At 43.5% G+C, this 15,263-nt stretch overlaps 1 protein-coding gene across 4 annotated transcripts in view; it reads right to left on the reverse strand.

The window, feature by feature from the left end:
• Positions 1 to 3,309: 3,309 nt before the first annotated feature.
• Positions 3,310 to 15,263, reverse strand: part of LOC137417146 (alpha-(1,3)-fucosyltransferase 7-like) — a 96,163-nt gene continuing 84,209 nt past the window's right edge. For all 4 annotated transcript variants that reach the window (XM_068102935.2, XM_078774827.1, XM_078774828.1 and 1 more), the window contains one exon: positions 3,310 to 5,878. In XM_068102935.2, coding sequence (XP_067959036.1) covers positions 5,300 to 5,878 — 579 coding nt within the window. In that variant the 3' untranslated portion in view covers positions 3,310 to 5,299. The remainder of the gene's footprint in view (positions 5,879 to 15,263) is intronic.

The raw sequence follows: 15,263 nt of genomic DNA on the forward strand, positions 1-15,263 counted from the left end.
CGTCTCGAAGTCAATGCCATCCTTTTATCTCTTCGTATACAACTCACTGATTTCTACCATATCGTGAACAGGGTAAAGCCTACTTTGATAATCATGAACGGTGGCAGATGCAGGAGTTGGTGAAACGAAAGGGGGGGGGGGGGGTTGATCATGACCTACGCCATTTGTTGAGATCATGACCACAACGGAAACACAGCAACTGGATAGGTAGGGCCTAGGCCTACGCCTACGTTTCGTCACTCGGCGAAGTACACTTTGTTTTAAACTTTCAGAAACTGAAGCCTTGTTATTTATTGCTTTATATGATACTGTAGCGACCCATGGGTCCCCCAAAGCTCGAGACCAGCAACAGAATCTCCTGGCCCAAGCCGGTGACGTAACCGGCGGCCAAACCGCGGCGCCGAGGTTATAATCCTTTGCACCTGTCGGTCACATGACCACCAAAGCGTGCCTCGCCTGAGAGGCGGGGCTTTGGTTCTGATGTATGCTTTTTGGTTTGGATATATATATGCGAACCCGATAAACGGGCTTTCAGAGTTCCCGAGATGATTATACAATAAACATCTTCTCGGACGAGTTTGTGTCTTGTCCGTCACTTCATCCGTCTCAAGCAGGAGCGCTGCTCCTTCAATGTCATAATTATGGCACCAATGAAGTCATCGTTAACAACACCTATTCCCCATATGGAGTTCTTTACAGTGAGCCATGTTTCAAGTTTTTCCATAGACCGGTTTCGGAGCTATAGAGGTGGAACATTTTTTTGTTTTTCCAAGAAGGCGCCTGTACCACATGACCTATGATGTCATGATTATCATTAAAATATTCTACATGAGGAGGCGTTCCTATGTTGAAAATTTCGTGCCCATCAGAACAACAGTCGCTGAGAAAATTTTTTTTTTCACAATGATCGATAAGTGTTGTACTTGTCGAATTATGACGTCATAATAAAGACACTGATGACATCATGATTAACATCTTATTCCCCAAGGGGAGTTCTTGAAAATGAGCTACGTTTCAATTTTTTCCATGGATCGGTTTGGGAGATGGAAGGTGTGAAGTTTTTCCAAGATGGCGTCCGTACCACGTGACCTATGACGTTATAATTATGAATAAAAAAATTATACAGGCGGAGGCACTTCTATGGTAAACTTTCGTGTCAATCGGACCAACGGTTTCCAAGAAAATGAATTTTTAAAATGCAGACACGTACATCACACGGCACACGGCACATGGCACACGTACGCACTTGAATGCTTAACGCCGCTTTTCGCTTCACGAGCGCAGGGTAACTAGAACGGCACTCGGTAGAGTGCATACCTCTGCCAGGTTTATGGTTTGTATCCCACTGATAGGTCAGATCTGGATTCGGTCCTGAACCAAAACCTAATCGGTTTGTTCTTGTCGCCTAACCAACAAATCCACCAAGTTTTGGCATAATTCGTCCATAACTTTTTGAAATATCATGCGATATATCGTTTTGGCCCGATCACTCAATAGTTAAGAATCGCTTGAAAAATTCTCTGATCGGGATCCATATTTGGATCCTCACCAAAATCCAATAGATTCGTCCTTGGCACACACACAACCTGCCCACCAAGTTTCATCTGAATCTGCCCGGAACTTTTTGAGATATCCTGCTATAAAATATCGCTTTAGCCCCATCACTCAACGGTGAAGAATCGCTTAAGAAATTCTCAGATCCAGATACGGTGCCGGATCTTCACCAAAATCGAATCATTTCGTTGTTCTCACACACCGAACCTCTCCAACAAATTTCATCCAAATGAGTCCACAGCTTTTTGAGATATGCTGGTGAAAACAGACAGACAGACAGGGGGGGAAACAAAACAAGAATGGTTTTTGCAAAGGTGCAAAGGAGGCTGTTGTTTCGGTTGTGCTATGATTATTTTTGGTGTCTTTGACCACAGTTTCATTCACATCGATCTAACTATCGAGAAAAACTGAGCACCAAGATCATGTTTCTCGCACCAGAGGCAAAAAAGGTGAGGCATGTTGTCCAATGAGAAACACTGCTCTGGCCATCCAGGCACAAACTCAAAAGTGTGGTCTCAAACACAAACTTTATCATTTAGGCTTCTATCATTCTATCATTTCATTTAGGCCTCTATCACAAACTCTATAATTTAGGCTTCTATCATTCTATCATTTCATTTAGGCCTCTATCACAAACTCTATCGTTTAGGCTTGTGTGTTTCATACGATAGATTGCTGCAAATATCAACAGATATGGGAAACAATTAAAAGAACGCAATCGCTAATTTTTTTGAAGAGATAAATGTTTGAGAGGACGATTCCCCAACCCATTAGCCAAAAAATAAATAAATTGTGAGAATAATAAGCCAGATAATCGTGTTTTCAGATCGGACTATTTCAACTTCCGTTATGCAAATGAGCTACTTCTGTCGATTCTCATGACGTCACGACGTGTACATCTGCATTTCATCACAAGTTCAATTCTAGCATTCAAGATGCCAATGTGCCAAGCTCTTAACTGTTTGAATCGTCGAGAAATTTGCCCACAGAACTCAGAAGTCTTTTATGTTGCATCCCCGACCCACGAAAAGCTCGAGATGGCCGCTTTCCGTTGCACCGAAAACATTTGTTGTGTGTTTGAGACTGCACTGGCTTCTGACGAGGAGCCTTGTTCCAACGTTTTGGCTGATCATGATCCAACCGATTCACAGCAGGGCTGGTACCAGACGAGCGAGTGGCACCGAAGCTTGTAGCGCTGCGTTCAGCACTTTCCATGGAAATGGCGGTGTCTCTGGCATTTTGGAACGTCAGTCTTCTCTCAGCAAGCAGGCGTCTACGAGTGCGGTCATCGGACATGCCAACCACCAGCAAATCACGGAGCATGTCGTCAATAGTGTCCCCAAACTCACACAGATGTGACAGTTTTTTTGAGGTGTGCAATGAAGTCTGCGATCGACTGACCTTGCTGCTGTCTGCACATGTAAAAATTAAACCGACACAGGATGACTGAAGGAGATGGATTACAATGTTCCTTCAAAGCGGCCTTGAGCTCTGCATACGTGAGCTCCTGGATTGTCCGAGGCCGAATCAGGTTTTTAACGAGTGTGAACGTCTCACCCCCGCAAACGGACAGGAAGACGGCCTTCATCCGGGCTTCGGTCGCGATGCCGTTCGCCTCGAAGTAGAAAGACAACCGTTCGGAATACGTGTCAAAATCCCCCTCATGAGGGTCGAATTCATCGATATGGCCGAAAGAAGTCATGGTCTAGATGTTTATCCTCGTCGCCATGTAAGGTATCTCGACAGACTACGATCGATTGTAGCACACGTTTATTGACTCTCCCGATAAAGGCCCGATTCACTCCAGCACCATCCGAGCTGGGCCGTAACTTCCGGAAAAACGGAAATAAACCCGCGGTCACGGTGTAGGGATACAACGGTGAATATTTGCAGCTTCATACATGACACACACACATGCACACTGGTCCTTCAATTATAGCAAGGACGAGCAAAGGTGCCCGGCGAATATGAAGAGAGGAAGGGGGGGAGAGAGAGGAGGGTAGGTGAGGGTAGGGGAAGGGTAGAGGATGGGGAGGGGAAGGTACTCCTTTTTGGTTTACATTGTGGGGGTTGGGCAATGCAATACATCAGGGCAGGTAGAATTGTATAGATAGTGTGCTCCGAATGTGGTGATGAAGAAGAACCCCCATGTACAAAAGTAGGGAACCCGTTGGACTGGATGTCGTATAAAAGTGTATCATTGTCCTCATGACGAGGGGTGGAGTTATGTTAATTAATTAGGGATTAATGGTAAATCCCCTGTATGTAATAGCCTCTGTTATTTCCCCTCTGTTCCTTATGACAATGCAGCACACACACCGAGTCAAGACAAGCAAGCACATCAACAACACTAAATAAAGCAACCGGAACCAGTACATTATTCAACTATCGCTGATACCACCGATCTGGTGATCACAAAGGCCGACAAGTGACGATGAGGCCACGCCCCGAAGATACATTGCTTAGGGTACCATTGATGATGATTGATGATTGGTTAGACATAGAGTGATGTGGTGGCGGCCGTTGATTGGGACGCGCGCGGACATCGTCGGGTGACATAAGAGCCTTGGAAACAAAAAGAATATGTTCCCGACATATTTGTTCTTAGCTTTTTTTTTTTTTGTATACAAGATTGAGGCTCGTGTAAGAGCTAACATTAATGACAAAAAAAAAAACCGACACATAAGACATAATAAAGGGAGCGGGAGGCAAGATGAGGAGAGAGGGGGAAGCACACAAGTACAACATTTGAGAGCAGGGACATCGGGAGATCTATGGGAGGGAGAGGGTTTGGGAGGAGGAGGCGTGGGAAGGAAGCAGTCAGATTTAGGGTTCGGTGAAGAGTAGTCAGATTCATTACCTCTCTCTCTGCTTCGGGATTTCATTGAGAACGGTCACATTTTATATCTCTTGCGTTGGGATAGTGATTATGAGCAGTCGTGTTTCTATCTCTCACAGCATCTGTATTTCATCACAAACGGACACGGTTGTGCACTGGTCCCCTTGGTCCCTGGCTTTCATCGGTTCAAGCGACCACGTAGTTCTCCTTGGCTAGTCAGTGCTGGCTGTACGTCTTCTGGGTGTTGTGTGGAGCAGACGGCGAGTGAACGGGCGTGGCGGCCTGAGGAGTGCACTGCGCACCTCTGGCCTGGTTTCCACCCACAAGCTGCACGGCAAAGCACATTTTTCCGTGGAAGGACGCGGGGGCTGTGACGATCTCCGACGAGGTTCAAGAGCTGCTTGAAGCTGAGTACACGCATTTGACATTTTGTTACTTTCATTTATTTCTCCCCTTGTGTGTATTTGAGTCCGTATGGAGGATCCTCAATTTAGGATTTTATATTCTACTGTGCATTCTTTGTTACCGGCATTTCTTTCAATAAAGCCGGTATTTTTGTTCATTTTAATTCAGTGTCGGGTTTGAGTTGATTGTAACAGGTTCGAAGATGTCCAGTGGGGTCCATGAAGGCAAGAGTTTGTTACCCTTCACTCCCCTCCCCCGCACGTATAAAGAAGGTTCGCCATTGTTGACTGAAAGTCTCGGAGGTTAAAGTCGATCGACTATCCGTCCCCAGGGTGTTCACCCCGCAAGGCGACAATATAATCGGAGTAGGATTTTCATCACTGCAAGTAATGTATAATTGACAATAAATATCACAGAGAAAATATCACAAATGTAGCATGGCATTGATCCTGTAGTGGCTGTTTCTTTTTATATTTAGAATTTGGAAAATTTGAAGAAAGACTAGCTCCAATACCATGCTGTAAGGTTTTGATATACCTTATAACCTGGTAAGTTTGACAGGTTGTGACAAATGTCACATAATCGTGAGATAAATGTTTTGTTGGTGTGCAGTCTAAATTTGGCATGCCAGTCAAAGTAAGCTTGATAAGCTGTGTCATTTTGATCCAGGTAGTGAAGGTGTGCTGCTAGTTCTGCAGGTGATGAAAAATCATCAACATGAATGAAAGAGTCCCCAGGCACAAAATCCTCGTAATTTTTCCTGGTTGTGCCAAACACAACTGGAACGAGCCCCGCCAGAAATGAATTGTGCCAGAACTTCTCAGTGATGTAGTCTCTTTGCTTTGAGTTCTCAAAAGCAAGGTAGAACTTGTAGAGAGAAAGCCTGGCCTTCATGCAAGGCCATTCTGAGCAAAGTGGTTGGTCGTAGCGTCCAAAAACCTTAACAGATATGTGCGGTTGGAGACAACGGAAATATATCACACGAGCGAGCTTTTCAGTCCAGTGTGATGTCACCCAGACAGCAAGCTCCTGCTTTTTGGGGAGGATGGATTCTTGTGCAGGTGGTGTGGATGGAGATTGCTGCAAAACAAATAGTAACATGCCATACAACTCAGTTGGTGCTGAAAATAAACTTGTGGCGATTCCAGCAAATGCTGTCACATGCAAATATCTCCATGTTCAAAGTTTGCTTGAGCAATCAGCAGTTGGTGTGGTTAATGCCACATCATTCTTTCTTTTCTGGTACAACTGCATAACTTTATATATTCTACCTTTTGAATTCTACTGCGTAAGTTATGGTATTCATTGAATACGTACCATGCTCAGTCTTGATAAGGACTTGGTGCGAGCAAACGCATCTGTTTTTGAAAGTTTTTTCTTTCTTTGATGCAATATGGCTACCAGACCACGTGACTGATGACGTCATCTTTATCAAACCATATTTTTCCCATGGGTAGTTGATCAATTAGTTAAAGTTTTGCAGTGATCAGTTAAACGGTGTCAGAGAAGAAGATTTTCGCTTCAAACTGATCTGACTAAGCATTGTACTTGTCTGATTATAACAGCAAAATTAAGGCACCAATGATGTCATCGTTAACAACACTTATTCCGCATGCAAAGTTCTTTACAATGAGCCACATTTCAATTTTTTTCAGAGCAGTTTCGGAGATATAAAGGTGCAACGTTTTTCGGTTTTTCCAAGATGGTGCCTGCACCACTTGACCTATGACGTCATACTTATAATTATTAACAGGAGGAGATGCTCCTCTGCTGAAAATTTCATGTCCATCAGACTAACAATTGCAGAAACAAAAATTTCATACTGATTGGATCAAACGTTGTACTTGTCAAATTATGACGTTGTTATGAAGACACTGATGATATCATCATTAACATATCTTATTCCTCATGGGGAGTACTTGACATTGAGCCATGTTTCAATTTTTTTCCATTGAGCTGTTTCATATTTATATATATATATATATATATATGTATATATATATATATATGCGATTTTTTTTCTCCCAAATGGCATCCATACCACGTGACATATGACGTCATAATTAACACAAAAAATTATACATGAGTAGACGCATACTATGGGAAAAATTTGTGTTAATCTGACCAACGGTTGCCAAGAAAATACATTTTTAATGCAGACACGTATGCACTCCGCAACCAATCGGTTTATCCCGCAATTCGCTTCGCGAGCGCAGGGTAATAACTAGAACGTCACTCAGTGGAGAGCATACCTCCACCTGGTTGGCCATATCACTCAATGGTGAAGAATCACTTTAATATTTCTACTAGCTGGATCCGGATCCGGATCTTCACCATAATTGAATCGATTCTTCCTTGTCAGACAAACAACCTGTCCAACAAGTTTCATCCAAATCCGTCCTCAACTTTTGGAGATATCCTGCTATGTATCGTTTTTAGCCCCATCTCCCAATGGTGAAGAATCGCTTAAAAAATAAAATCATTCTCATATCCGAATCCACATTCAGATCTTCACCAAAATCGAATCGAATCGTCCTCGTCACATACGCCAAATGTCACATACGCCAGATTTCATCCACATCAATTCAACATCGGACATATCAATATTTGTACAACTTTTCCTCCGCTATTTGGCCCGATCTCCCAATGTTGAAAAATCACTTAAGAAATTCTAGTAGCCGCATCCGAATTCGGATCTTCACCAAAATCTAATCATTTCGTCCTTATCACATACGCTACATCTTTGCCAAATTTCGTCCGAATCCGTCCATAACGTTTTGAGATATTTTGTTCACAAATGGACAGACAGACAAACGGACAAACAGACAGACGGGTAAAACATAACGTCCATCCACCTTTGGTGGCGGAGGTAACTTCAAAAAGTACCTATGTCCCCAGTGATGGGAAATGCAAGCAAAAGTACCCCAATCGGAAAAGTTCAAGTTTGTCTATCAATTTAAATCGTTTCATGGACTTTAAAAAGGTTAATTGTGTTGCACTCCTGGTTTTACTCAGAACCAAAGCCCATCTATATTATAATAGCCGTAGATGATTCTGTCTGTCTGTCTGTCTGTCTATCTGTTGGGTGTCTGTCCGGGGTGTGGCTTACTCGGTTTGCAGAGTAGCTCCACCCATAGCTCCACCCATTCTAGGAGTGGCTATAAACAAATATCCACCATTTTATTAACTCGCATAGCTTTGAGTCCTGTTTTGTAGGCCCGTGGTGTCTTGCTCTCCCCCAGTTTTATTTCAAATCAAATTCGATAAATCATTTCATTTTTCACAGTCGCTAACATAGTTTTAGACTCGGTTGAAAAAAAACGGGAAGAAAATCCAATGAAAGTTGCCGTTTATAGAACGAAATGAATTCTCAAAGGCCTGTAACTTCAAGGCCATTGAGTCTCTCTCACGCCTTTATCTCCAACCTAACTCACCATATGATTTCATTTTTATCGATGGTTTTACTTTTAGACTCGGTGTCAGCAATAATTGAGAACAATCCACACACGCGGGAAAATGCAGAGATATATTTTTTAAAATCGCGTCATGGTGTATCATACACCGCCCAACATGACACCACCGGCAATGTGTCGATATATATTAAAAATTCGCTTTTGCTTTTCCGTTATGATATATTACTATTTCGTTTGATGATAGTCGTCACAAAAACGTCAACAATGATGCCGACATATATTTCTTCGTTTTTATTTCATTCAACATATTAGCCGGAAGTAAAATATGTTTCAGGAAATTACCGAGAGATATTTCTTCGTTTTTTTTATTAGTTATGTGCGCATACACTTTAAATAGGTTTATTTGAAATCTTTAATTTTCCACAAACATTCCACACACGCGGGAAAATGCAGAGATATATTTTTTAAAATCGCGTCATGGTGTATCATACACCGCCCAACATGACACCGCCGGCAATGTGTCGATATATATTAAAAATTCGCTTTTGCTTTTCCGTTATGATATATTACTATTTCGTTTGATGATAGTCGTCACAAAAACGTCAACAATGATGCCGACATATATTTCTTCGTTTTTATTTCATTCAACATATTAGCCGGAAGTAAAATATGTTTCAGGAAATTACCGAGAGATATTTCTTCGTTTTTTTTATTAGTTATGTGCGCATACACTTTAAATAGGTTTATTTGAAATCTTTAATTTTCCACAAACATTCCACACACGCGGGAAAATGCAGAGATATATTTTTTAAAATCGCGTCATGGTGTATCATACACCGCCCAACATGACACCGACGGCAATGTGTCGATATCTATTTTCAATTCGATATATCATTTCATTTTTCACAGTCGCTAACATAGTTTTAGACTCGGTTGAAAAAAAACGAGAAGAAAATCCGATGAAAGTTGCCGTTTATAGAACGAAATGAATTCTCAAATGCCTGTAACTTCAAGGCCATTGAGTCTCTCTCACGCCTTTATCTCCAATCTAACTCACCATATGATTTCATTTTTATCGATGGTTTTAGAGTCGGTGTCAGCAATAATTGAGAACATTCCACACACGCGGGAAAATGCAGATATATTTTTTAAAATCGCGTCATGGTGTATCATACACCGCCTAACATGACACCGACGGCAACATGTCGATACATATTAAAAATTCGATATATCATTTCATTTTTCACAGTCGCTAACATAGTTTTCGACTCGGTTGAAAAAAAACGGGAAGGAAATCCAATGAAAGTTGCCGTTTATAGAACGAAATGAATTCTCAAACGCCTGTAACTTCAACTTCAAGGCCATTGAGTCTCTCTCACGCCTTTATCTCCAATCTAACTCACCATATGATTTCATTTTTATCGATGGTTTTGGACTCGGTGTCAGCAATAATTGAGAACATTCCACACACGCGGGAAAATGCAGAGATATATTTTTAAAAATCGCGTCATGGTGTATCATACACCGCCCAACATGACACCGACGGCAACGTGTCGATATATATTAAAAATTCGCTTTTGCTTTTCCGTTAAGATATATTACTTTTTCGTTTGATGACAGTCGTCACAAAAACGTCAACAATGATGCCGACATATATTTCTTCGTTTTTATTTAATTCAACATTATTAGCCGGAAGTAAAATATGTTTCAGGAAATTACCGAGAGATATTTCTTCGTTTTTTAAAATTAGTTATGTGCGAATACACTTTAAATAGGTTTATTTGAAATCTTTAATTTTCCACAATATAATTTACTTGCCATTTATCATTTGATGATTACGAGACAAATTCCTCTTGAGGATCGTGACAATTCATGCGCTGCGTGGAAACTTCTATTTCCAAAATGAATGAGACGATCGATGAAGAACGCAGACTTGAACAGGATGCAGCAAGAAAACGAATGAGACGGGCGAACGAGTCCATCGACGAACGTCAATGCAAACTTGCGGGGTCACCCGTGGGAATCCCACGGGCATGGATGTGTGTGACATTTCGACATATTGAGTTAGATGCTGCACATTCATTTTTACAAAATGGTTACTGGCAAGTCATCAGATCCAGAAATGGTGTAAAAACCACCGTTTAGAGGCCATTTTTCCCCGCAAAGCGGGGGTTGGCCTTTTCGGGGACCGTGGTAGTTGTTGTTTTTTTGTCCCCTTTTTGAAGCAATGTTTTACGGGCGGATGCCCTTCCTGACGCCAACCCTTTTTGCCGCCTTCAACGACAAACAGGGAATTACCAGTGAACTGGTACTCAATTAGCCGACCTCGGAAGGATGACAGGCTGAGTCAACCCCCCTGGCATTAATTCGGCGATCGACCGAGATTCGAACCCAGGATCCTAAGCCGGCACCCTAGCCGCTAGCCCAACACCAGAAATGGTGTCATGAACACAATTTATTTACGCACAAGCACAAAAGCAAGACGGGCCGATTTCCGATTCCGACGGGCCGACGGGCGAGACGGGCCGATTTCCGATTCCGACGGGCCGATTTGGAGCAAGAAAAAGAACGAGACGGGAGAAAAAGGAGAGAAACGAGACGGGGAAAGCCGATTGGAGAGGCGAGTGAGGCGCGATTGGAGAGGAGTGTGAGGCGCGATTGGAGAGGAGTGTGAGGCACGATTGGAGAGGAGTGTGAGGCGTGATTGGAGAGGAGTGTGAGGCACGATTGGAGAGGAGTGATTGGAGGGGAGTGTGAGGCACGATTGGAGAGGAGTGTGAGGCACGATTGGAGAGGAGTGTGAGGCGCGATTGGAGAGGAGTGTGAGGCGCGATTGGAGAGGAGTGTGAGGCGCGATTGGAGAGGCGTGTGAAGGATTGCAGAGGAGAGGAGTGTGAGGGATTGGAGAGGTGAGGGATTGGAAAGGAGAGGGATGTGAGGGTTTGGAGAGGAGAGGAGTGCTAGGTGGAGAGAGGAGAGTGTCAGGTGGAGACAGGAGAGTGTCAGGTGGAGACAGGAGAGTGTCAGGTGGAGAGGAGTGAGGGGTCACATATTATGTGAAATAAATAAATTGTGTTCATCACACCATTTCTGGATCTGATGCCTTGCCAGTAACCATTTTGTAAAAATGAATGTGCAGCATATAACTCAATATGTCGAAATGTCACACACATCCATGCCCGTGGGATTCCCACGGGTGACCCCGCTAGTGAGTAATGTTAGCTCTTTCACGAGCCTCGACGTTGTATATTAAAAAAAATTAAAAAAAATAAAAAGAGCTATTTACACCACACCCACCACAAATTGGTGGTGAACCATTGGGTGGCGGAGGTTCTATTCGTCTAAGCCCCTAATAGGTCAAAATATGGTGGTTATAAAATAAAATTTGCCATCACCATTATTCATGCCTGTTCTCCCGTCATTTCAAAGGTGAATGTTGAACTTCGTAATCTACCAAATAAAACAAAGGCAGTTTTTGTGTTTGAACAGATGTCTGTCCCCCTCCATAAAGGTAAGTTTTAAAGTCCAATTTTTAGCACAAATGTGTGTTCACTTCAGTCCATTTTTAAGGATAAAACAAACTCGAAAAACGTTTTCCATAAAAGAGTAATTATATCTTTTATATTGGAATTGTAGATGGTGGCTTCTAAACCGGCCTCAAGGGGGGTGTACACTAGCGTTTATTAAACTAACAATAAATACAAGACACAGGGAGGTGAAATTCGCTGCCCGTGATGTGAAATGCGTGCAGAGTAAAACAAGTGTTCATTTACGTCCATATGGTGTCTAATAAATAAAGAAGAAATAAGCACACCTGACACTAGGCCGAGGCAGCGAGGCTTCAGCCTTTGGCACGCTTGCGAGGCTGCACCATCAAATAAACTGTTCCAACCCGTCATATCTGACGGGCTTCTTACTCGTAGCTAATGACTTCCCTTCCAAGGAATTTCAACACACAAAGAGACCATGCAGCCCATCAAACCAGCGCAATGGTTGCCAACCTATGGCTGTTTTATTTGCATGCAGAGTCAAGGCTCCTGCAAGAGGCAAAACATTGAATGGATCAGGACGGAACAGGTTTACTAATGCCTTAGTCACATATGATGCTGCCGCCGCACGGTTCTGCGGTCTGCGGTTTGTAGATGGGATTTTTACTTATCGTACTGCTTTGCGGGCTGCGGCAGCAGTGTTCACAAATGTTACGGGGTCCGCACGGCAATCGTGGATATAAGGCGCGGCTCTGCGTACATTAGCAGTGAACTACTGCAGTACCAGGGGTCAGGAGAGCGGGACGAGGCATCAACGACAGTGATACAGCTTCCTAACATAGGGGAGGATAAGCAGGGTGGTCACAAGGACGAGTAATAACTTAGTGTGTTTATCTGATTCTCTGAGAACCTGACTTCTGTGGTTTTCTTATGAATTATATGTGATGCGATGTTAATAAAATTCTTTCAAACTAGAGTAAATTGTTTTGTTGTCATGGGTTAAAATGAAATACATATTGCCTTTTAGAAACTAAAACTTTTCAAAGTCAATCATTATCATTTTAAATACTAAATATTGAAAACTTATAAAGAAAATATTATAATTTCCCCCAATAAATTAAATACAATTTAAAAAGACTTAACTAGAGGGGCACTCGTCTAGCCGGTCGCGAAATCCGGATCGTCAGTCGTAAAGCTAAAAACGGAACTTATGTCGAAGAACCTTTACCGGAGTGTATACTCCTGAAATATTAGGATCATATCTGTTATATTCACATCAGGATTGTATTCCACAACGTACCCTTGAAATGTTAATAAATTTACTGTCAGATCCAGAAGAAGATCCAGATGAGGATGAAATATACGTCGAGTCTAGGGAACCAAAGGATGAATATGCACATGGAATAAGAAAGAGGTCTGACAAGTGATGGAAGAGGAAAGAGCAACAAACTGTAAAAAGTGCCTATCTCGCAATGTTAACGAAACGTTCAAACGTCTGGCAAATCCGGATACTGATCCGGATCATCACCAAAATCTAATCGTTTCCAGGAAGGCCACAGGCGAATGTTTCTTGAATATTTCGAGAAGATATCTAAAAAACTGTGGCCTGTAGAGTGGCAACAAACAAACAAACAAACTAAAAAACAAACAAACAAACGAACGAACAAACTTAGAAGGAAAACTTTATTATTATGACATGGAAAACTCTTTATTATTATGACATGGAAAACTCTTTATTCATATGACATATATAATATATATAGACATCTTCACCAATAATTTTTACTGTCTCTATATAAACAAAGCATAACACTAGTCACTCACAGTACACAGTTCAAAGTCCGAGTAGTCAATCACAGTACACAGTTCAGAGTCCTATAGGGTTGGGTTGGTGGACTTATATAGGGTTGGTTTTCTAAGGCTGTAGGCCGCACCTCATTTTGTCGAATAAAGTGGTATGCGGGTGGTTCCGGTATTTGGGACCGTAGGGACGGAAAGTGCAGGTACGGGGTGCTTGGAACTCCCCAGCCGGCCCGCTCTGAAGGTTCGGATCGGGACATCGGGATTCATTCCGGTCGCCCGGTCGGCCCGGAGGTGGGGGTGCGGGGCCTGTCACGGAACGTCAAAACAAACGGCCTGCCGGGGCCGCCCAAAAGTCGGGCGTGAGGGGTGCGTCCACTAATGGAACGCCTCTCGCTTCCCAGATTGAGGGCCACGTGGTCAGGAGAACCTCGTCCCTTCTGGTTGCCCTGCCGTCCCACCGGGAGCGCTGGCAGGGTGTACTTCAAACTAAGCTTAAGTGTCAAGTGTTAAGTTCCTCCTTGCCCTCGCAAGGGAAAGGCTAGGGTCAAGCTCTTCCAAATTTCCAAACACTAGAAATCGGACGTCTCAAATTAATTAATTATTTGTTAATACATCTCAGTCGCCCGCGACCTCTCTAACGCGGGCGTCGAACCAGTTCATTTCCGGGCGACCGGGCCGAGTATCGGCTCGGCCGTGGCCGAAGCCGTTGATTCCGCCGTAGCACGCTAACGCGTAGGCTCGCGCGTCCCCGGTCCGCCGGGGCTCCGCGGGTGTCCTACCGTGCCCAGCACTGCTGATCTCTCAAACTTCCGGGAGTAGGTGCCGGTGCCCGGGGACGGAGTTCGCTGTCTAAACATGGTAGCGCTAGGCCAGTGGGACCGCCGGGACCCACGTGCACTCACAAGTTGTTCTGCGCGTGGGCGGCAGTATCAGACTGGGGCGCCCAAACGCTCCCCGGCTAAAGTTCATCCTGAAAGCGCCCACATTGTGCGGACAAACCAAGTCAAGGGCCACGTGGTCAGGAGAACCTCGTCCCTTCCGGTCACACTGTGCCTATCGGCCGGCCTCGAAGACCGAAATTGTGGCGGTGTCACCCGAAAAATTATGCAGCGAAAGTGAATGAACTCATTCATTTCGTCATCTAAACAGTGACGCGCATGAATGGATGAACGAGATCCTCACTGTCCCTATCTACTATCCAGCGAACCCACAGCCAAGGGAACGGGCTTGGCGGAATCAGTGGGGAAAGAAAACCCTTTTGAGCTTGACTCTAGCCCGACTCTGTGAAGGGACTTGAGAGGCCGCAGGCACTCAATAGGGCTGGACCCGTGAAATTTCGGGGATTTTTGGTAAAATTACCTCAGGGTAAAGTTACATAGGAAAACACCGTGTTAAATTTCCGTCGCCGAAGGACTCTATTTCTTATTGCGAAATTCTCTAAAACTTCGCCTCTAGGAGTTATTGAAAATATTAACTTATATAAAAATTAGTTTTCTAAGACTGAAGCGCAGTGACGTCATCACGCCCTTAGTTTTCTAAGACTGAAGCGCAGTGACGTCATCACGCCCCCGCCATGAGTGTCGAAGTTCTTTCGAAGAAGAAGAGCTCGGAGTTGGACTGGACACGAGGCGGAGCGGACGCCATTTGGAAGAGCTGAGAGGACTCAGTCGTGATAGGGTGAGCTGAGTGAGTATATCAAGACAAGAACAAGATCTAGAAGGAGGTATGTACGGTGCGATTCATATTTTATTTTTTTTTATT

Source organism: Myxine glutinosa, chromosome 3 (genome assembly GCF_964187855.1).
Source record: "Myxine glutinosa chromosome 3, kmMyxGlut1.1, whole genome shotgun sequence".
Taxonomy (NCBI): domain Eukaryota; kingdom Metazoa; phylum Chordata; class Myxini; order Myxiniformes; family Myxinidae; genus Myxine; species Myxine glutinosa.